Source organism: Papio anubis, chromosome 17, assembly GCF_008728515.1.
Source record: "Papio anubis isolate 15944 chromosome 17, Panubis1.0, whole genome shotgun sequence".
Lineage (NCBI taxonomy): Eukaryota > Metazoa > Chordata > Mammalia > Primates > Cercopithecidae > Papio > Papio anubis.
The window spans coordinates 48,927,965-48,949,596 of NC_044992.1; the positions used below are offsets into that span (position 1 = coordinate 48,927,965).

Here is a 21,632-nt window from a genome sequence, read left to right on the forward strand (position 1 = left end):
AGCAGGAGGGGCACCTGCTCATCCCTGCTGGGGGTGGAGGTCATGGCGCAGGTGTTCCTGGAGTCAGGTCTGAGCCGATCCCAGCAGGTGAACAGTGGAGGCACCCAGACAGCGGGAACAGCATGGACAAAGAACAGGACGGGGCTGCTGGCTGTCCCGGGCATGGCTGAGGGCAGAGTAGGTGGTGGAGGGAAGACCGAGGGGAGGTGGGCAGGAGCTGGGGTGGGCCCACAGTTGACCAACAAGGGGTCTGGACTCCAGGCCATAAGCCTCAGGGAGCGTTAAGCACAGGGACATCTGCCATATTCACTTTAAGGCTGGACGGGAGGAGAGCCAGCCAGGAGCTTGCCTGTTTGAGAGAGAAACAAGGCCTGGCCTCCAGAAGTGAGGGACTCACCCCCATTCACCTCTTCCCCCGTCCTCGCCCTATAAGCACATATCGGGTAAAATCCACTCCGGCTCCTCCAACACTCCTGGCTCCCCAGCTCGCCTCTTCTAGTTCGTCCCACATGCAAGGCGGCCCTGAGAACCCGCAGGACCCAGCCAAGGAGGGCGCCAGGCCGCGAGGGAAGGCCCTCGACTTTCCCACCCCACTCCCCTAAACAGCCTCCAACGCATCTGTGTTATCTTTATTTTCTTTGCTTTGGTCTATACAAAAAAACCAATAACCAAAAACATAAAGCGGTAATAATAAAACACTCTGCTGGGACCTCCCCCAGGCCCCCACACCACGTGCGGGAGATGGGGGGGTCTGAAACAGGAAGGGGAAGAGAAAGCCCCTCACCACACACCAGAGGGGTCAGCCAAGAGCACTTCTCAGGGTCAGCTAGGGCAGCTGTGTGGGTGGGACAGGGGTGTGAGGGAGCTGTCCCCAGAGCTCCCCGGGGAGTGAGGGGTGGGCAAAGCCAACTAAGCATCCTGGAGAGAGAAGTCGGCGTCTCCTGGAGCAGGTGACTCACTCCATATCTCCTCCCCATCTCCCCTGGACGGTCCCTGAACTTTTCAAGAGAAGCTTTGGATTTCGGGGGGTTGGGTCTTGAACCTGGGCCCTGGAGACCCTGGGGGCTTAGGGCAGTTGGTCAGTGGAGTTCAGTGAGAAAATCAGACCCAGAGAAGGAACCAAAGTCCTTCCAGGCCCAGGCAGCTGGAGACAGGGAGGCTGGGGGTTTGGGGGGGTTGCTGGGGGGAAACAGAAAGGGTGCTTGAGTCTGAAGCTTTAGTGGCCAGGGCCACAGGGGCGGGGAGGGGGTGTTAGGCCCTGGACCCATGCCCAGGACAGAAAAGCAGGAGCAGAACACTATCCCAAGAAAGACCCTACGGAGGACCTCTGGAGGCACGGGGTGCAGCAGGAAGTCACGCCCCGGCTTCCCCAGCTCAGGCACTTTTCTGTCTTGCCCCATCGCCTGCACGGAGAGCCTCTCAGATGAGGAACCGCACCTGTTGGGGGAGTGGGGACAGACAAGGGTAAGGGGCTCAGTGGACCTGCATCCACAGAAACTCATGCCACTCCGTGTCACCTGCCCACCACCCCCAGAAGGGGCCAGCAGGAACAGGACTCCCCACCCCTACCAAGGACACAAGAAGGCGGCAGGCCAGGGCACACCGTGCTTGGGGAAGCTCAGCAGCAAAGGGTCCCCCCAAAAAAGAAGCACAGGTTTCAGCAGGGAGATGGGAGGGCCTCCAACAGAAGTAGGTTCTAGAGAGGAGGGAAAAGCCTGCAAAGAGGGGGCCGTACTGGGGCCAGGCCGCCTAGGCCAGCATGTGGTCTGCAGTGGGGTACGGGGGCCTGAGGCCGTCGCTGTAGGTGTCGATGGGGTAGTCTCCGTCCATGTCCATGTGCATCTCCAGCGGGTCAAGGGGCACATCGCTGGAGTACATGGGGCGGTAGGTGGCATCCATGTCTGGGGACGAAAAGTGGGTGTCGGTCCTAGGGTCTGCAAGCCACCCTTCAGGGAGCAGTCTGCACAGCCTTCAGCTGCCTCCTCTACCCATGCCCACCCCTGGTGGGCCTGACCCCCTCCCCAGACCCCACACCAGGGCATCTAGACTGGGGTACATGTGGATGCCACAGAGCAGTTGCCACTGGTCCTCTGGCCCCAGAGACATAATATTGCCCCCTCACACACACCCACACAGCCACCTAGGATCTCCAGGGTCCTGAAGAGCCTGGCACACACTTACCATCTCCGTAGGGCTCATTGATGGGAATCATGCTCTGGGCCTGAAAAAGGAGAGAGAAACATGGAGGAGAGGTTTGAAAATGCAGGCTCCGGCCGGGCGTGGTGGCTCAAGCCTGTAATCCCAGCACTTTGGGAGGCAGAGGCGGACGGATCACGAGGTCAGGAGATCGAGACCATCCTGGCTAACACGGTGAAACCCCGTCTCTACTAAAAAAAATACAAAAAACTAGCCGGGCGAGGTGGCGGGCGCCTGTAGTCCCAGCTACTCAGGAGGCTGAGGCAGGAGAATGGCGTGAACTCGGGAGACGGAGCTTGCAGTGAGCTGAGATCCGGCCACTGCACTCCAGCCTGGGCGGCAGAGCGAGACTCCGTCTCAAAAAAAAAAAAAAGAAAATGCAGGCTCCAAGCTGGATATCAGCTGGGGGGCAGGGAGAGATGCTTCTAAAAGAAGGGGCTGGGCCGGATGTGGTGGCTCACGCCTGTAATCCCAGCAATCTGGGAGGTGGAGGCAGGCGGATCACTTGAGGTCACGAGTTTCGGACCAGCCTGGCCAACGTGGTGAAACCCCGTCTCTACTAAAAATACAAAAAAATAGCTGTGCGTGGTGGTGCACACCTGTAATCCCAGCTACTTGGGAGGCTGAGGCAGGAGAATTGCTTGAATGGGGAGACAGAGGATGCAGTGAGCCGAGACTGCGCCACTGCACTCCAGCCTGGGCCACAGAGCGAGACTCCGTCTCGAAAAAAATAAAAAATAGCCCGGGTACAGTGGCTCACACCTGTAATCCCAGCACTTTGGGAGGCCAAGGTGGGCAGATTACAAGGTCAGGAGATTGAGATCATCCTAGCCAACATGGGGAAACCCCATCTCTACTAAAAATACAAAAATTAGCTGGGTGTGGTAGCATGTGCCTGTAGTTCCAGTTACTCAGGAGGCTAAGGCAGGAGAATTGCTTGAAACCAGGAGGCAGAGGTTGCAGTGAGCCAAGATCACGCCACTGCACTCCAGCCTGGCGACAGACCAAGACTCCGTCTCAAAAAAAATAAAAACAAATAAATAAATAAAAGAGGGGGCCAGAGAAAAGCAAAGAGGCCTTGGAGGAATACAGGATGATGAAATGGGGTCACCCAGTGCCCTGATGTACTCGTGTCCTCAGTACTCCCCAGGGAGAAGGGTTCCCCATTCATGGAGCAGGAACTCCTGCTGGATTAGAGCAGCTCATGGGAGGAGGGTAGGAGGCAGAGGACTCACGAATGGGTGCAGGGCACTGCTCCACCCTGGAAAAGACCACCTGTAGCCTATCCAGCACCTCCACGCAAATTAGGAAAAGCACCCCCTCCTCAAACACCGTATACTCATTTGGGCAAAATAAAAATTGGCATTGTGTGGACATATGGTTCAACCTACTACTTCCATCTGCTAGGAATTGTTATAAATGATCCAATTACAAAATAAAAATCTATAAAGTTGACAGTAATAGGAGACCCCCAAAAGTCAAGTTGCCCTTGGGCAGTGCACAACTTGTGCAACCAACTACTGCGGTCCAGCCTAGGATACTCACAGCCTCCCAGGCAGCCGGGTCATGCTTGAAGAGGGAGTTGGTGAGCTCCACGGACACACGCTTCCGGTAGTCTGGGTTCTTGTCCTCAGAGATGCGGAACAGGACAGCAGCAGCGTAGGTGGCTGAGCAGAGAGGAGAGGAAAAGCCAGGTTAAATGTCTGCCAGCCTCCATCATGGCTGGGGTGAGTGGGACCCAGCTGCCCTCTCCCAGCTCACCAGTGCCCTCGTTGCGGGAGTGCAGCAACTCCATGAGTGGGGCCGAGGCCCCCTCTGCATCAATGGCGTCAGCCGCCTCCTTGTCCTGGGCCAGCTCACACAGCACCCCGGCGGCCACGCGCTGGATGTTCTCCACCGATGAGTACAGGAGCTGGGGAGAGGGGACATGGGAAGCAGGGGAGAGGTGGGAAGGGGTGAGGCAGGCCGGACAACACACCCCACAGCCCTGCCCACCTCCACCCTGTAGCAATTCCATAGTGGAAAACGGGCCATCACTGGGGAGTAAGTGTTACTGCTTTAAACTGGGCTGAGCGTTGTTCATGAATTACCTTGAAATTACCTGTGACTCTGCCTCATCTAACCATTGGAATCTAGTGTTAAAGAAGTCACTGACATGAAAGATGTTAAACTCTTGTCTGTTATGGTACTTGCACATATTCTCCCAGTTTGCTGATTTTTTTTTTTAATGCTTTTTTAAGGTTCTTTCTGAAATAGATGGTTTTCATGTTTATGTGGTTGAATCTCAAGTTTTTTTTTTTGTTTTTTCCAGTTGTGATCTCTTTCCTTGCTTTGAAGCTTAGAAAGCCATGCCTGTGCAGGGGGTTGCTAAGTAGTCAATCTGGTGTGGCCACTTTCCTCCAAACTCCTCCAAAGACCTCCTGATGCCTGGTCCAGGCCCCCAAAATCTGGGACTCCTAACCTTGCCCTCTAAGCAGTGGTGGGGGCACCTCTCCTGCACACCTGCCCCAGACTCACCTGCACAAACAGAGGGATGGTGTTGAGCCGGAAGATCTCCATGCGGTTCATGGGGTCCCGGGCGAGGATGTGCAGGGCTCCGGTGCAGCCCTCCACAATCTCCTCCATCCTCACACCATCCTGCGAGAGAGGAGGCAGGGGGCATGGGACAGGTGCTGTCAGCCGAATGAACTTCACAGGCTCTTGGAATTGGCATCAGTTGCAACTGACCTCTGCATTCACACACACACTCACAGAGGACACCTGCCCCCCAGGAAGGTTGTCACAGGCACCACCAGCTCACATACCGTGTAGGGCTGCTGTGTGCCTGCAGCTACGTGGCGCTGGGCATCCTGGTGGGCCTTGACCAGCAGTTGGACGAGGCGAGGGATGACCGCTGCCTCCTGCAGTGGGGCATGGTTGGCTGGGCACAGGGCCAGATTCCTGATCAAGCCAATGGTTGCCTGGCAGGCAGCGACAGCACTTGACATCTGAAGGATCCTGCTTCAGCTTCAGTATATCCCCCTCCACCTCTTCTGTCCACGAGGCCAGACACAGGCACACTAGAAGATATCCAGAGAAGGAGACCATCCCAGCCATGTCACTTAATCCACAGGATCTGGGGTTGCTCATGGCTAATCCTTTTTCTTTCTTGAGACAGCAGCCACTTACAGTGTAGCTGTCTCACCTTCATTGCAACCTCCACCTCCTGGGTTCAAGCGATTCTCCTGCCTCAGCCTCCTGAGTAGCTGCAATTACAGAAGCCCGCCACCACGCCCAGCTAATTTTTTATATTTTTAGTAGAGACGGGGTTTCGCCATGTTGGTCAGGCTGGTCTCAAACTCCTGACCTCAGGTGATCCGCCTGCCTCGGCCTCCCAAAGTGCCGGGATTACAAGCGTGAGCTACTGCGCCCGGCCGCTCATGGCTAATTCTAACAGCCTTTGCTAAAATGACACCCCATTCCAGAACATCCTGCCAGCCCCATGCCCAGACCCTCACCCTGTCCCCTCTCTCTTAACCACCCCCCCCAGACACCATGGCCTTGCTTGCTTTTCTGATCATTCCCCAAGCCTGAATATCAGGAAGTCTTTGCTCTAGGTGGCCCCGAAGCCTCCTGCTTGGGTGGTGCTCACACTGTCATGAATCCCCAGCAGGGCAGCTCTGGAAGGAGGTGTCCTGAGATTTCCTCCCCAGGGTCCTTGACCCACAGGAGCCACTCTGGCCTCCCAGAGCCTCTCAAGGTGTCATCCATTTCATCCTCAAAACAAGATGCCAGGAGGGCAGGGATGAAAATCACATGAGATGGGGATGTGAGCACACGGCAAATGACTTGCCAAGGTCACTTGCCACTTAGCTGCTGGATTAGGATGCAAAGCCCCACCTCAGGTTTGCAGCAGGGACCAAGCTTCAAGGAGGAGTCACACTGACATTTTTTTTTCTAAACATGGATTTTCTTTTTTTTAATTCAATGTACAGGCCGGGAGCAGTGGCTCACGCCTGTAATCCCAGCACTTTGGAAGGCCGAGGCAGGCAGATCACTTTAGGTCAGGAGTTCGAGACCAGCCTGTCCAACATGGTGAAACTACGTCTCTACTAAAAATACAGAAATTAGCTGGAAATTGCTTGAATCTGGGAGGCGGAGATTGCAGTGAGCTGAGATCGTGCCACTGCACTCCGGCCTGGGCAACACAGCAAGACTCCGTCTCAAAAATAATAATAATAAGTGATAATAATTCAATGTATAGAATCACTTACAGTCATTCTTATCTGCACTGATTTGTTTTTTTGTTTTGTTTTTCTTTTTGAGACGGAGTCTCTCTCTGTCACCCAGGCTGGATGGAGTGCAATGGAGAGATCTCAGCTCACTGCAACTTCTGCCTTCTGGGTTCAAGTAATTCTTCTGCCTTGGCCTTCCGAGTAGCTGAGATTACAGGCACAGGCCACCATGACCAGCTAATTTTTGTATTTTTTGTGGAGGCGGGGACTTACTATGTTGGCCAGGCTGGTCTCAAACTCCTGACATCAGGTAATCCTCCCGCCTCGGCCTCCCAAAGTGCTAGGATTACAGGCGTGAGCCACTGCACCTGGCTTGTCTGTACTATTAAACTGTCTTAAATGTAGCTAGCGGATGTCCCTGCCAGCTGGCTCCTGTGCCTGTTGACAAGACCCTCATCTATGGTAGCTTCCTCACTCTCTGGCACCAGATGCCACCTTGCCTTTGGCTGCCTTCCTTGTCTCTACATATGGATACACACACATACACATGCCTTCCTCCATAACTGTCCCTTGGGCCTGCCCACCCCCTGGCCCACTCTCACTTCCCCTGCCTGACAGGGAAGTGACACACATCTCTCTTCCACCCAGGTAGCCTCAAGAAGAAGACCCCACCCCTTCACACGCCCAACTCCCTATGGGAGAGGCTAAGCATCCCCCAGAATCCTCCCTGCCCTGTGTCTCTGTAGGGGCTCTCCTGATTTTCAGCAGGACACACGGCCATCTGGCTGGTGATCACATTTCCTAACCTCCTTGCACCTTGATGTGGCCGAATGACCAAGTTCTGGGGTGTGAGCAGGAGTGATGCCTGCCACTTTCTGGTGGCCGCTAGCCCTTCCCAGTTCTCAGGGCTAGAACACATCTGTGGGGATGATACAGTCCACTCATTCATGTGAGGACAACTCTCTCGTCTATACCCAGTGGCATAAGAAATGTGCTCCATGGACCAGTAGCAGCGCCTGCGAGCTTGTTAGAAATACAGAATTGGGCCGGGCACGGTGGCTCACGCCTGTAATCCTAGCACTTTGGAAGGCCGAGGTGGGTGGATCACCTGAAGTCAGGAGTTCGAGACCAGCCCGACCAACAGAGAGAAATCCTGTCTCAACTAAAAAATACAAAATTAGCTGGGCATGGTGGCACACGCCTGTAGACCCAGCTACTTGGGAGGCTGATGCAGGAGAATCGCTTGAACCCAGGAGGCGGAGGTTGCGGTGAACCGAGATTGTGCTATTACACTCCAGCCTGGGAAACGAGACCAAAACTCCGTCTCAAAAAAAAAAAAAAAAGAAAAGAAAAGAAATACAGAATTGTCCGGGCCCGGTGTCTTACACCTGTAATCCCCGCACTTTGGGAGGCCGAGGCTGGTGGATTGCTTGAGTTCAGGAGTTTGAGACCATTCTGAGCAACATGGCAAAATCTACTAAAAATACAAAAATTATCCGGACATGGTGGCGTGCACCTATAATCTCAACTACTCAGGAGGCCAAGGCAGGAGAATCGCTTGAACCCGGGAGGTAGAGGTTGCAGTGAGCCAAGATTGTACCACTGCACTCCAGCCTGGGCAATAGACAAAGACATTGTCTCAAAACAATAAAAAAAAAGACATATGGAATCGCAGGCCCTCCGCAGCAGGCCTGCTGAATTAGGACCTGCAGTGTGTGTCCGTGTGTGTGTGTGTGTGTGTGTGTGTGTGTGTGTGTGTGTGTTTGTTTTAGATTGCTTGTTTGTTTTTTTTTGTTTTTCAAATTTTTTGTAAGAGATGGGTGTATCAATATGTTACCCAGGCTGGTCTCAAACTCCTGGCCTCAAGTGATCCTTCCACGTCCGCCTCCACCTCTGCCTCCCAAAGTGCTAGAACTACAGATGTCTGCATCTGCACCCAGCCTCCTGTTTTTCTTTTAAGACATGGGTTCTTGCTCTGTCACCCAGGCTGAAGTGCACTGATGCAGTCATAGCTCACTGTAACCTCCAATTCCTGTGCTCAAGCGATCCTCCCACCTCAGCCTTTCCTCCCCAGTAGCTGGGACTACAAGTGCGCACCACCACACCCGGCTAATTTTTGCTGTTGTTGTCGAGACAAGTCTTGCTATGTTGTCCAGGCTGGTTTCAAATTCCTGGCCTCAAGCAATCCTCCTACCTTGGCCTCCCAAAGTGCTGGAATTACAGGCATGAGCCCGTGGAACCTGCAGTTTAGTGAAACCGCCCAGGGTACTCATGTGCATTTTGAACTCTGAGCTCTGCCCTAGGGGCTGGTAGAGCTAGAAGATAGAAAGAATCTGGAGAGCTGAGCCATTGTTGAGGTCTAAACTATTACACGAGAGAGAAATAAACTTCTGTCTTATTCAAGCCACTGTATTTAGGGCTTCTTTGCTATAGCAGCTTTGCCTATACCAATACAGCACCTAAGCCTGCTGCAGGGAGCTCCTACCCCTCGCCTAACAGCAGTACCTTGACCAGTGGCCACTGGTTGGGCTGGTTGAGCAGCTTCACAATGGCCGGGATGCCATAGTTGAGACGCACAGAGTTCTGGGCCATCTCAGCCTCAGGGTGGCGGCTAGTGAGGTGGCGCAGGGCGCAGACGGCAGGCTCTGTGATGTCGTCCTTGTCACCAGCGCGCAGGATGGCATGGATGAGAGCCTCCACACCGCTGTTCTGTGTCACCAGCGTCTTGTTCTTGCTGTTGTTGCAAGTCAGGTTGGAGAGTGTACCCGTGGCACAGGTGAGGACGTTGACATCATCCACGCTTAGCTGGTTCACCAGAATCTTCAGCACACTCTCCAGGCCCTCCTGGAGGGAAAGGAAGGGATGGGGGAGTCAGGGAGCAGCCAACTCCAGGGAGCCTTCTCGAATATGTCTGAGGGGAGCAGGATGACCTAAAGGGGTCAGCCATGCCTGTGTGTGCCCGGGAACTTTCATCCCCATGACCCGCCACACCCTGTGAGAGGGTGTTATTATCTTGTGGTGCAAATGAGGCAATGAGGCTCAGAGAAGTTGAGGAACTTGCCCACAGACACACAGCCAGTGGCTGGATCTGAACCCAGGCCTGACTCTAAGCCCGTCTCTTCCCTCCAACCCATCAGCCTTTCCCTGGGGGCCTCAGACCCAGGCAGAACCCTCCTCAGGCCAAAGTACGGTGTCCAAGGGAGGCCTTGAGACCAGGAGGCAATTGTTGAGGGGGCCACATGTTTCAGTGGCCCAGCTGAGCCACATCTACTCATGTTTCACCTTTCTGGGCCTTCACTGCTGCCCCACCACCCTGGGGCCCTGAGCCAAATCCACTTCCAGTAAAATCACTAACTCAGACGTCTCACTTCTCCCAGGGAGACACGTAGGCCTTGTGGTGGGACAGAAAAACTCCAGCTTTGGGGACGGACAGTCCTGAGTTCAAATTCCAGTTCTGCCATTTACTACCTCTGACCATGGCCATTACCTCCCCCAGCCTCAGTGTCTTCATCTAACCCACAGGGTCCCACACTCTAACCCCAGGCTAAACGAGCTGATGTCCACAAATGCCACGCAGAGGGCCAGCAGAGGGTGGGCACTTGATAAACAGCATATTGCTGGGGGAGGCCTGAGGAATGGTTGTTGAAAGGAGGCACAGGGCACTTGCCCTGGAGCTGCATTTTTCCTTAAATTGTATTTTTAGTCATGGGGGTCTATCTCTTGGTAAACTATTGCCCCAGCCCAGGGCCCAGGTCAAAACTGTTCTTTTGCTGGACGCGGCGGCTCACGCCTGTAATCCCAGCACTTTGGGAGGCCAAGGCGGGTGGATCACCTGAGGTCAGGAGTTCAAGACCAGCCTGACCAACATGGTGAAACCCTGTCTCTACTAAAAATACAAAAATTAGCCAGACATGGTGGCACACTCCTGTAGTCCCAACTACTCGGGAGGGTGAGGCAGGAGAATCGCTTGAGCCCAGGAGGCAGATCTTGCAGTAAGCGGAGATTGCACCACTGCACTCCAGCCTGGGTGACGAGCGAGACTCTGTCAAAAACCAAAAAAAAAAGAGATGAAGGTCTTCAAGGCATTTCCAGCCGCAGCCACAAGGAAAAGAGATTTAGAGCTCCCAGTATCCAGCCCCCAGAGATTTAGAGACCACAGTACCTAAGGTCAGATGCCCAGACAGGAGGCTGGATGGGGCAGCTGAAGAGGTCAACCCCAAGCCCAGATACCTCCCTCACCTGCTTTGTGGCCACGTCCGAGAGGTTGCGCAGGGTCCACAGGCAGTTCTGCACCAGGCGGGGGCTGTTGCTGGTCAGGTGCTTGCCCAGGGCCTGCATCCCACCTGGGGCAGGGATAGGGGTGCCATCAGCCACGGGCAGCATGGCTGACTGAGCTTGGCAGCTGGGCAGAGCTCCCATCCCAGCCGCCCTCAAGGCCATCATACTCACCAGCCTCCACAATGGCAGGCTTATTGCTGGGACACACAGACAGCACCTTGAGCACACGACTGGTGGTCCAGAGCAGCTTCTCATAACTGTAGTTACGCATGATCTGCACGAGGGCCTGGGGCCCACTATTGGCCAGGATAATCAGCTGCAGGTGAAGAGGGAATGAGTGTGAGAAGGATGGGAAATATGACAGGAACAAGGAGGAGCGGGGCAGGAGACAGAGCTGTCATTACTGAGCTTCAGCTAATGCACAAATAGTTCGTTTTTTCTTTTAATGTATTTTTTTCTTTTTATAAACATGGGGGTCTCGCTGTGCTGCCCAGGCTGGTCTTGAACTCCTGGCCTCAAATGATCCTCACACCTCAGCCTTCCAAAGTGCTGGGATTACAGGTGTGAGCCACCACACTCAGTCAAACACCCTAGTAGTTTTTTGTTTGTTTGTTTTTTTGAGATAGAGTCTCGCTGTGTCACCCAGGCTGGAGAGCAGTGGCACGATCTCAGCTCACTGCAACATTCGCCTCCTGGGTTCAAGCAATTCTCATGCCTCAGCCTCCCAAGTGGCTGGGATTACAGGCGTGTGCCACCACGCCCGGCTAATTTCTGTATTTTTGGTGGGGATGGGGTTTCACTATGTTGGCCAGGCTGGTTTCAAACTCCTGACCTCAGGCAATTCACCTGCCTCGGCCTCCCAAAGTGCTGGGATTACAGGTGTGAACCACCACACTCAGCCCACCCCAATAGTTTCATGACTGTTATGTAAGCCAAAATTTTGAAAAAAAGGATAATACCCAGTGCTGACAAGGATGTGACAAAACTATATGCACACCCATTACCAGTTATGGCACTGGAAATTAGTCCAATCCTTCTGGAAATCAGTCTGGCCATTTGGGTAAAAGCCTAGAAGTGTTAAAAATCGATGAGAATTTTTTCCACTCTTTGACAAAGGCTATATGCCCAAAGACATTCGTTAATTCGTTAGACAGCATTGTTTATAAAGGTGGAATAGAAGCAATCTAAATACCCTCCCTCAGAATAAAGCCTAAGGTCTCCACTTAATGAAATGCTATCTGTAGGCTGGGTATGGTGGCTCATGACTTTAATCCCACTATTTCGGAGGCTGAGACAGGAGGATTCCTTGAGGGTAGCCTGGGCAACAGAGCAAGACCCCATCCCCACAAAAAATTTAAAACTTAGCCCAGGTGCTAATTAGCTCAGTGGTACGTTCCTGTAGTCCTAGTTACCAGGAAGGCTAAGGTGGGAGGAATGCTTGAGCTCAGGATTTTGAGGTTGCAGTGAGCTAGGATCATGCCACTGCACTCTAGCCTGGGTAACACAGTGAGACCCTATCTCAAAAAAGAAAGAAAAGGAAGAAATGGGAAGGAAGGAAGAGGAAGAGAGGAAAAGGGAAAGGAAAAGGAAAAAGAAAGGGGAAAGGGGAAAGGAAAGGCACCCACATTAGAGGCTTTTTTAGACGGAGTCTCGCTTCAGGCTGAGTGCAGTACGATCTCAAAGCCACTGCAAAGTCTCACCCGGTTCTATTCTCCGCCTCAGCCTGAGAGTTGGGACACAGGCTCACACCCCTACTGGCGGTATTTCTAGAGACGGGTTTCACCTGTTAGCCAGGGATGGTCATCCTTCCCAAAGTGCTGGGATTACAGGCTTGAGCCACCACCGCCTATTAGGAGGGTGGTTTTGAGTGACAACAGAGCAAAAAAACAAATTTTTTAAAGATCATGCAGGCAAGGCCGGGCTGCTGTGGCTCAAGCCCAGGTAATCCCAGCACTTTGGGAGGCCGAGCGTGGTGGATCACGCAGGTCAGGAGATCGAGACCATCCTGGCTACCATGGCAGAAGTCCCTGCCTCTACTGGCTAAAATAATACACAAAAAGTAGCCGGGCGAGGTGTATGGCTTCTGTAGTCCCAGCTACCGGGAGGCAGGCTGAGGCAGGAGAAGCCCATGGGAACCCAGGAGGCGGAGCTTGCAGGAGCCGAGATCAAGCGCCACTGCACTCCAGCTCTACACAGCGAGACTCCGCCTCCAAAAAAATAAATAAAAAACATCATGCAGCCAGACACAGTGGTTCACACCTGTAATCCTGACACTTGAGAGAGAGAGGAGCCAAGGCAGACAGATCATTTCTGGAACCCAGGAGTTTGAGACCAGCCTGGGCAACATGGAGAACACCCCACCTTCACAAAAAATTAGTCAGGGGCCCAGTGCGGTGGCTCACGCCTGTAATCCCAGCACTTTGGGAGGCCAAGGCAGATGGATCACCTGAGGTCAGGAGTTTGAGACCAGCCTGGCCAACCTGGTGAAACTTTGTCTCTACTAAAAATACAAAAATTAGCTGAGCATAGTGGTGGCACCTGTACCAGCTGGGAGGGCTGAGGCAGAGAATCACGAACCGGAGAGGAAGTTGTCAGCTGAGATCTACCATCGCACTCCAGCCTAGGGCTTAATGAGAGTGAGACTCCATCTCAAAAAAAAAAAAAAAAAAAAAGAAGAGTAAAAAAGAACTAGTCGGGCACGGTGGCACATGCCTGAAGTCCCAGCTACTCTGGAGGCCAAGGTGGGAGGATCATCTGAGCCCAGGAAGCCAAGCTGCAGTGAGCCCTGATTACCGCACCCAGCCTGGTGACAGAGTGAGACCCTGTCTCAAAAAAAAAAAAAAAAAAAAAAGGCCGGGCGGGTGGCTCAAGCCTGTAATCTCAGCACTTGGGAGGCCTCCCAGGACAGGTGATCACCAGGAGATCAAGAATCATCCTGGTTAACACGGGCAAAACCCCGCCTCTACTAAAAATACAAAACCAGCCGGGCGAGGTGGCAGGCTGCCTGTAGTCCCAGCTACCGGGAGGCTGAGGCAGGAGGAGACGAAACCCCGCAGGCGAGCTTGCAGTGAGCTGAGACTGCCACTGTGCACTCCAGCCCAGACAGAATCCAGACTACCAAAAAAGCAGGCAGAAAAAATGGTGAGCGCAATGTTGCAGATTGTTATGATGACAAGAATGTGCACACATCTGTAGTCTGCCCACAGAACAGCTCTTAACGGAGCATATCGAAATGACAATAGTGGCTGTAAGAGGATGAGTGATTTTTTTTCCTTATACTCAGAATAATAATTCTGACCAATTCAGTCGCATGATGATAAGCATGCACATCTGCCCCTATATCTCATCTAAAAGGAGTAAGGGGCAGCAGCCCGAAGCTGTGGAGGATAGAGGGTGACGCAAGGGTGGGCTTCAGGCCTCAGGAGGGTTGGGGAGGGCCCACCTTGCTCTCCTGGTTGCCGTAGGCCAGGAGCTGCAGGCAGTCGGTGGTGATGGCCAGGAACTTGGGATTGTTCTTGTTGAGCAGGGGCACCATCTTTTGCAGCCCGTCAGCCAGGCGCACGGCCATCTTGGCGCCCTCCTGGTACAGGAGCAGGTTATGCAGCGTGGTGATGGCGTAGAACAGGACCGACTCCACAGGGGAGCTGGGGGGGTGGGCAGGGGTTAGTATGCCGAGGTCCCAGGGGCCTGGCATACATGTGAGCCTGGTATGGGTTCCCACCTCCCCCAGGAAGCCTACCCGCTACTGACACCCCTCTGGAAATATCTCTTTGCTAAAATCTCATCACTCCTTGAGCCTGCCTGGCTCTTAAGCATGAAGCAAACAGCACCTGTCTTCTCCCAACTGAGACAATGACTCCTCCTGCTTCTGAGCCCCCAGCCCTGTGCTGAGCACACAGTAGGTCCCTAGACACTGATCCCTACTAAGTAACTACCATGTGGAAGGCCACATATTAGAGAGGCCTTCCAAGGCGTTCAGAGGGGAATGAAATCAGTGTCTCCCCTTCATGGAGCTCCCAGCCTGGTATAGGGATGAGAAATGAGGCCAGGCGCGGTGGCTCACGTCTGTAATCTCAGCACTTTGGGAGGCCGAGGCGGGGGATCACCTGAGGTTAGGAGTTCGAGACCAGCCTGGCCAACGTGGCGAAACTCCGTCTCTACTAAAAATACAAAATTGAGCTCAACATGGTGGCAGATGCCTGTAATCCCAGCACTTTGGGAGGCCAAGGCAGGCAGATCACCTGAGGTCAGGAGTTCAAGACTAGCCTGGCCAACATGGTGAAACCCCATCTTTACTAAAAATACAAAAATTAGGCAGGCGTGGTGGTGGGCACCTGTAATCCCTGCTACTTGGGAGGCTAAGGCAGGAGAATCGCTTGAACCCAGGAGGCGGAGGTTGCAGTGAGCTGAGACTGCGCCATTGCACTCCAGCCTGGGCAACAAGAGGAAAACTCTGTCTCAAAAAAAAAAAAAAAAAAAAAAAAAAAATTAGCTGGGCATGGTGGCAGACACTTGTAATCCCAGCTACTCAGGAGACTGAGGCAGAAGGAATATTCAAACCTAGGAGGTGGAGGCTGCAGTGAGCTGAGATCATGCCACTGCAGTACAGCTTGGGCGACAGCAAGACCTCATCTCAAAAAAAACGAGAAATGAGACCAATCAACGTTTTGTAGGGGGCCCAGAAACAGAAAGTTTGTAAGGAACTTTGCATTTGCTGTTCCCTCTGCCTGGGACACTCTTCCGTTCTTCCACACTAGCCAAACTCCACTCATCTGTTAATCCCCTGCCATTAAGCGATTCCACCTCTGAGCAATCTCAATGCTCTTCTGCCACAGCCTGTGTCATATCCTGATCATTAACCTGCTGTTTACATGCCTGTGTTCCCTGCTGGGCTGTGAGCCACTGAGCACCAGGATGGGGTGTGCCTCTGCCTGGCACATGATAGTTGCTCGCTGGGTATTTATGGAAGCCCAGGGAAGGGAGGGGAGAGGCCCAAGTGAGACGGGGTCCTGGACTCCTGCACTGAGCAGGGGTGGGTACCTGAGCATGCGGACCAGAGCAGGGATGCCGCCCGACTTGAAGATGGCGAGCAGCCCCTCCCGGTGGTGGGAGAGGTTGTGCAGGATGCTGGTGGTACAGCGGGCCGTGTCCAGGTCACTGGTATTCTGCATGGTGCGCACGACAGCAGCCACCAGCTGGGGTGAGCCCATCAGGGCCCGCCGCGACGCCTCCTTCTTTGATAGCTGGTTCACAATCATGGCCGCCTTAGTCACCACCACCTGGAGGGCAAAGGCAGGTATCGGGACGTGAGCACTAAGGAGGGGCCGGGACACCCTTCCACAGAGCTGAGGAGGGCCCCAGACTCGTCACATACAGGGGAGTCCGGGTCATAACCTTCCTCCTCCCCTACAATGTCCCTCCCCTGAGGACATCTGCTCTCTCCCCTCCCTGCTCAGCCCCCACCCTAGCCGGGACCCTCACAGACCGGGTCCTCGTCGTTGAGCAGCTTGGTGAGCTCGGGCAGGGCTCGAGTGGCCAGCTCGGCGTCGTCCTGGTAGTTGATGAGATGCACGATGGCCGACTTGAGCAGCTGGGATGGCTCGGCCAGTCGCTGCAGGTTGGTGGCCTGCCCCTCCACCTGGGTGGCCAGCAGCAGCGAGCTGTCCTCGCCTGACACGCCAGGGCACATGGCCTCCCGCACCCGTTTGGCTCTGGCTGTTGTGGACATCTGGTACTCCAGGTCACCTGGGGGCCATGGGGACAGGGACTGAGTGCGGGCAGTGGGCTGGGCAGACACTGGGGAGCAGGGCAGGCTGCACACAGCCCCACCTCGGCCCTCTGGGCTACCTTTCACCCTGCCCAAAGCCCCAGCACATGACTGGCCGTTCTACCTCTCCCCAGGGACCTTGGGGAAGTCACCATCACCTCAGTAACCTCATCTGTAAAATGGGCCCCACATGTTATGTCCATCATGGGAATTTTTTTTTTTTTTTTTGCACACTTATTATGTGCCTGGCAGTGAATTCAGTGCCCTGCTATTTTCTCATATAATCTGACAATGAACCTGCAAGGTAAGTACTATCATTGGCTCCTCTTTACAGATGGGAAAACTGGGCACAGAGGGGTTATAAGGCAGCCTGACTCAGGGGCCCAAACCCCTACTCCATTCTCCTCCCTTACCCATCAGGTCTCCTTTCAACCCTGAAATCTCAGGAGTCTAATTACACCCTCATCATCCCCAACAGCGGCAATCCTCCCACTATGCAGGCAGGCAAACAGAGGCCCAGAGAGCCACCAACATCACATCTCACAGCAGATCAGAGGGAAAGTCAGGGCTGTGGGTTCAGGGAGCCAGGAGCTGGGTCCTCAGCTGAGACGTCAGGTTCCTCTCTAACTTCCTTCCTCCCCCTGGGTGGGTCTGGGAGTCCCACAGGTAGATGCCCAAGCAGCCACACCCTGGCAACTGTCCTGATGCCCCCAGGGAGAGGGACGCAGAGGTTCCACCCTCTAATTAGTTGGGAAGGAGGAGACAGCTGCATGGCTTTCCCACCTGGATGCTGTACTTTTTGCTACCAACACAGTGCCTGGCCCTGCCCAGCCAAGAGGCCCCATACTCCCCCTACCAGCTGTCAGGGAGGAGACTGGCGTGCAGGGGCTGACTCCGCAGAGCCCCACCAGCCGCAGTCCACCCTCACTACTCTCAGAGCCCACAGCCCACCTCATGGCATGTTCAGGGCCCTGGAGGCACCTGTGGTCAACAGTTCTAGGGCCTGGCTACTCCTCTCCCCTAGAGGGGCAGGGGAGGCTTGGGCTGGCGGGGCACCGCCAGCCAGGACTAAGCCCCAGAGGTGAGTCAGTCACTCGTCCCACAGCCTCGGCCTATCTGCATGTCAGCAGCAGAGGCCTGGTCTCCCTCCCAACGAGGGGCCCTCAGGCTTGAGATCTACACCTCCTCTACCCAAAGGAGAATCCCTGGGGGGTTTCTGGGGGCTAGGTCCCTGGCTCTCCCATCAAACGTGAGGCTCCTAGAGCCAAAGGGCTGTGTCCTCCCTGCCATCCATGGGCTTCCTGAGAGCCATAGTGATGCCTCCTCATCAGATTCTTATTTTTTTATTATTATCATTATTTGAGACACAGTTTCACTCTGTCACCCAGGCTGGAGTATAGTGGCACAATCTCAGCTCACTCCAACCTCCGCCTCCTGGGTTCAAACAATTCTCCTGCCTCAGCCTCCCTAGTAGCTGGGACTACAGGTGCACGCCACCACACCCGGCTAATTTTTTATTTTTAGTAGAGACGGGGTTTCATCATGTTGGCCAGGCTGGTCTCGAACTCATGACCTCAGGTGATCCACCCACCTCAGTCTCCCAAAGTGCTGGGATTACAGGCGTAAGCCACCGCACCCAACGTCCTCATCAGATTCTTACATTCACAGAAGACAACGACTGTGCCTCTTCCTTCAGACTGGAGGCACCCTGAGGGCAGGGACCATGCCTTCCCTCCCTACCTTCCCTCTTCACAGAAGAGGATTCTGTGACCCTCCCAGATGCAGCACCCTGAAGTAGTTGCACCTCCTCCTTCAGACTGGGTGGGCCCCCTGTTAGTATGAGCTGTGCCTCCTCCCTCAGACCAGGGACCCCCTAGAATCCGCCTCCTTTCACTCTGACCTCTCTCCAGGACCCAGGCAGGTTTTCTACCCCATGGAATAGTTCCAAGGGGTCCTGACCTTGGCTGGGGGGCACCCCCTGGGTGTAGGTGGTGGTCTTCTTGAGCGTGTACTGGCGCCCGCAGGCCTCATCCTCCTCCATGATGCCCTTGCTGCTGACGGAGGGCACGCAGGTGTTGGCGCCCGAATGGATACCCGAGTCGTAGGTGTACGTCTGCTGCCACTCAGTCACCTTGATAGGCTGCTCCATCAGGTTCATCACCTCCATTGTGGCTACTGGGGGCACAAAGGAGGAAGTCAGGAAGCAGGAAGTCACCTGGCCCAGCCCCCAGCTTCAGCCCATCCCCAAGTCCTGCCTGTCTTGCCATGTAATCACCATGGCCCCAGGGGTTTCAATGAGGATGCAGGCTGGGGATGAGTGGGTGCCCAGAAGGGTAACAGGCCCAGGGAGGCGCTGCCCATGAGATACCCTGGGAGCAGTGAGCCCCAGGGGTGCAGCTGTGTGTGTGTCCTGGGCTTGCATCTCTGACCTCTTAGGGGGATGAGCCCCAGGGGGCAGGGCAGTAAAGGGCCAGCTGCCGCCAGAAGCCCCTGTTCACTCACCTTGCTGCCCTGACCCAACTGTCTCAGGGGCAAGAGAAGGCACCCAGGACCTCTAGCAGCTTCTGAGGTCCCCTGGGCCCACCCTCAACCACTGGGGCTCCCTGGGAAAGGCTGCAGGGAGGAGGCACCCCAGTCATTGGGCAGGAAACTGGGTGGGGCAGGGAAGCGGTCTGACAGGTTTCTCTGGAACGCCCCAGGCTCCCTCAGAGACTCCAGGATCTGGCTTTCCTACAGATTGGGCAGGATCACTCGTGGCCCTGAGGCCGAGGCCCCAAGGCCCCTTCTCTCCCAGCCCTCCCAGCACCTAGAAGCCTCTCTGAGTCCCACAGAGCGGTTCAAATCTCAGCTACTCACTACTGGGGCAGTTCACCTCCCCGCAGAACCTCAGCGTCCTCATCTATAAAGCGGGGTCACACGACCTCCCTCAGAGGTGGTTGCGAGGACCTGGTGCATAGCCGGTGTTCAGAGGCCACGGCCATTACCATCAGCACCGCCTCTCCTCCGGAAGTGCTTCCTCACCTCCTGGTCTCCTCGAGCCCAGGCTAGGGATCTGAGGTGGGGCAGGCCTGTGGGTGGTCACTGCCGTCAGGAACCCCTCTCTCTCTCTGCAGAGGTTTAGGTGCACGTGAAGGTTAATGAGTAGCAGGGCCGTACTTTGTACCAGGGAGGTGAACTTCCCGCTTGGTCTATGTTTGGCTCCACTGTCCTGGGAACTGACCTGCAGAGGTCAGCGGCTGCGGGGAGAATGGATGCCGTGATCCCATGAGGGCCTACTATGAGCCAGACCTCTCACAGACACCGTCATGCTCATGGGCGGGTTTCAAAGCGCATGCGCTGTTCCCCCGCATACAGATGCAGGAACTGAGGTTAGAAATGGCAGAGCTGGGACTGGTACCAAGTACAGGTGTGAGGGCACCGAGGTCTGTGGTCTTTGCACATCCCAGCGCAGCCTCAGTGAGTAAGCAGAACTCAGGCTGGTCCACCCATGAAGCCAGACAGCACCCAGGTTGTCTCACTGTGATGGGGACCAGGGGAGGGTGGAGTGGCTGGGGCAACCTGGCCCCACCCCAGGAACAAAGATCACCAAGGATAAGTCTTCCCTGTGACAGCCCCAATGCCACCCTCCAGGAGGATGACGAATGGTCCTGCAGGTCTCACAGCCTTTTATGGCAGGCAGCCGTGAGCACACCTGGAACAGGCAGAGGCAGGGGCCAGGCTGGCTCCCAGCTGCCTCCTTCCTCTCCTCCCGCCATCCCTAGTGACTCAGAGTTTCAGGCTGATTAAACAGAAGCAGTCCGGCAACCCCAGACGGCAGACCCCAGAGAGCAGGCTCAGGCCACCAGATGTGCACAGCTGCTTCCCAGGCATTTGAAAGTATAGCTATTTCAGGAGGAGCCCCCCCAACCAGCCCCCTTTCCACACGCACCCCTTCCCCACACCCCTTCCCCAGCAGCAGAGGGGAATGGCCACCGGCAGGAAATGGGGGGGCAGCGGTGGGTGGCGGGGGTCAGAGCGCTCGGAGAAGGCAGACATGGGAAAATCCTGCTAAAATCCTGAGCTCCAATCCCAGCACTTTGGGAGGCCGAGACGGGCAGATCACGAGGTCAGGAGATCCAGACCATCCTGGCTAACACGGTGAAACCCCATCTCTACTACAAAATACAAAAACCAGCCAGGCTGCAGGTGGTGGGCTGTAGTCCCAGCTACTCGGGAGGCTGAGGCAGGAGAATGGCGAGAACCCGGAGTAGTAGAGCTTGCAGTGAGCCGCAGATCCGCCACTGCACTCCAGCCTGGGCGACAGAGCTTGTGACTCCGCCCTCAAAAAAAAAATCCTGAGCTCCTCGTGCTGTGCCACCTTCCCCAACCATTTCCCTGCCCCAAGGGGGAGTCCCAAGAAAGAGCAGCAGAGAGCTTGGAAGAGAAGCTGCCCCCGGGAGGGAAGGAAGGTGTAAGTGTACCAGTAAACACGGTGGCAATAACCTGCTGAATGCCGCTCTGCTGGGCTCAAGGCTGAGCGACATCTGGACACTGCTGGACATCTGCAGCTCTGGTCCACAAACACACTGCATCCCAGCCAGAGGACCCTCCTCCATAGACAGTGCCTAACCCTGGGGCTTCTCAGCTAAAGGAGAGGGAAGCGGGCCTCACTCCAAATAAGGGTCACCCCTTGCCAGCCTCACGTCTAAAGGGACCACCACAGTCAAGCCGAGGAACTTCCTCAGCAGGCCCCTCACCACCCCCACCAGCCCAGGTGGACCGTCAGGAGACTGCTGAGGGCTGGACAGCTACCCAGGGAGAGACAGAGGCCACAGGATGCCATGGGGGTGGGGGGCAAGGGTTCCCATTGGCCTTTATTATTATATGAATCTTGTTCTTCCCTCAAAGCAACCTGGCAGATGTTTTATTATTTCCAATTTCTTTCTTTTTTTCTTTTTTGAGACAGAATCTCTCTCTGTCGCCCAAGCTAGAGAGCAGTGGCACGACCTTGGCTCGCTGCAACCTCCACCTCCCGGGTTCCAGCGATTCTCCTGCCCCAACCACCCAAGTAGCTGGGACTACAGGCGTGCACCACGCCTGGCTAATTTTTGTATTTTTAGTAGAGACCAGGTTTCACCACATTGGCCAGGCTGGTCTTGAACTCCTGACCTCAGATGATCTGCCCACTTTGGCCTCCC

At 54.9% G+C, this 21,632-nt stretch overlaps 1 protein-coding gene across 4 annotated transcripts in view; it reads right to left on the reverse strand.

Moving 5' to 3' along the window:
• Positions 1-614: 614 nt before the first annotated feature.
• The window catches only part of JUP (junction plakoglobin), a 32,725-nt gene continuing 11,707 nt past the window's right edge, over positions 615-21,632 (reverse strand). For 3 of the 4 annotated variants that reach the window (XM_009190620.3, XM_003912985.5, XM_009190621.3), the window contains exons 2-15: positions 18,415-18,630; positions 16,174-16,433; positions 15,729-15,967; positions 14,131-14,332; positions 10,860-11,004; positions 10,650-10,753; positions 8,916-9,254; positions 5,001-5,156; positions 4,714-4,833; positions 3,958-4,108; positions 3,742-3,863; positions 2,182-2,221; positions 1,736-1,901; positions 615-1,437 (exon numbers count right to left, since the gene is read on the reverse strand). In XM_009190620.3, coding sequence (XP_009188884.1) covers positions 1,750-1,901; positions 2,182-2,221; positions 3,742-3,863; positions 3,958-4,108; positions 4,714-4,833; positions 5,001-5,156; positions 8,916-9,254; positions 10,650-10,753; positions 10,860-11,004; positions 14,131-14,332; positions 15,729-15,967; positions 16,174-16,433; positions 18,415-18,622 — 2,238 coding nt within the window. In that variant the 5' untranslated portion in view covers positions 18,623-18,630 and the 3' untranslated portion in view covers positions 615-1,437; positions 1,736-1,749. Of the gene's footprint in view, positions 1,438-1,735; positions 1,902-2,181; positions 2,222-3,741; positions 3,864-3,957; positions 4,109-4,713; positions 4,834-5,000; positions 5,157-8,915; positions 9,255-10,649; positions 10,754-10,859; positions 11,005-14,130; positions 14,333-15,728; positions 15,968-16,173; positions 16,434-18,414; positions 18,631-19,476; positions 20,321-21,632 lie in introns of those variants that run through there. The other variant, XM_009190622.4, reaches the window with a different exon arrangement.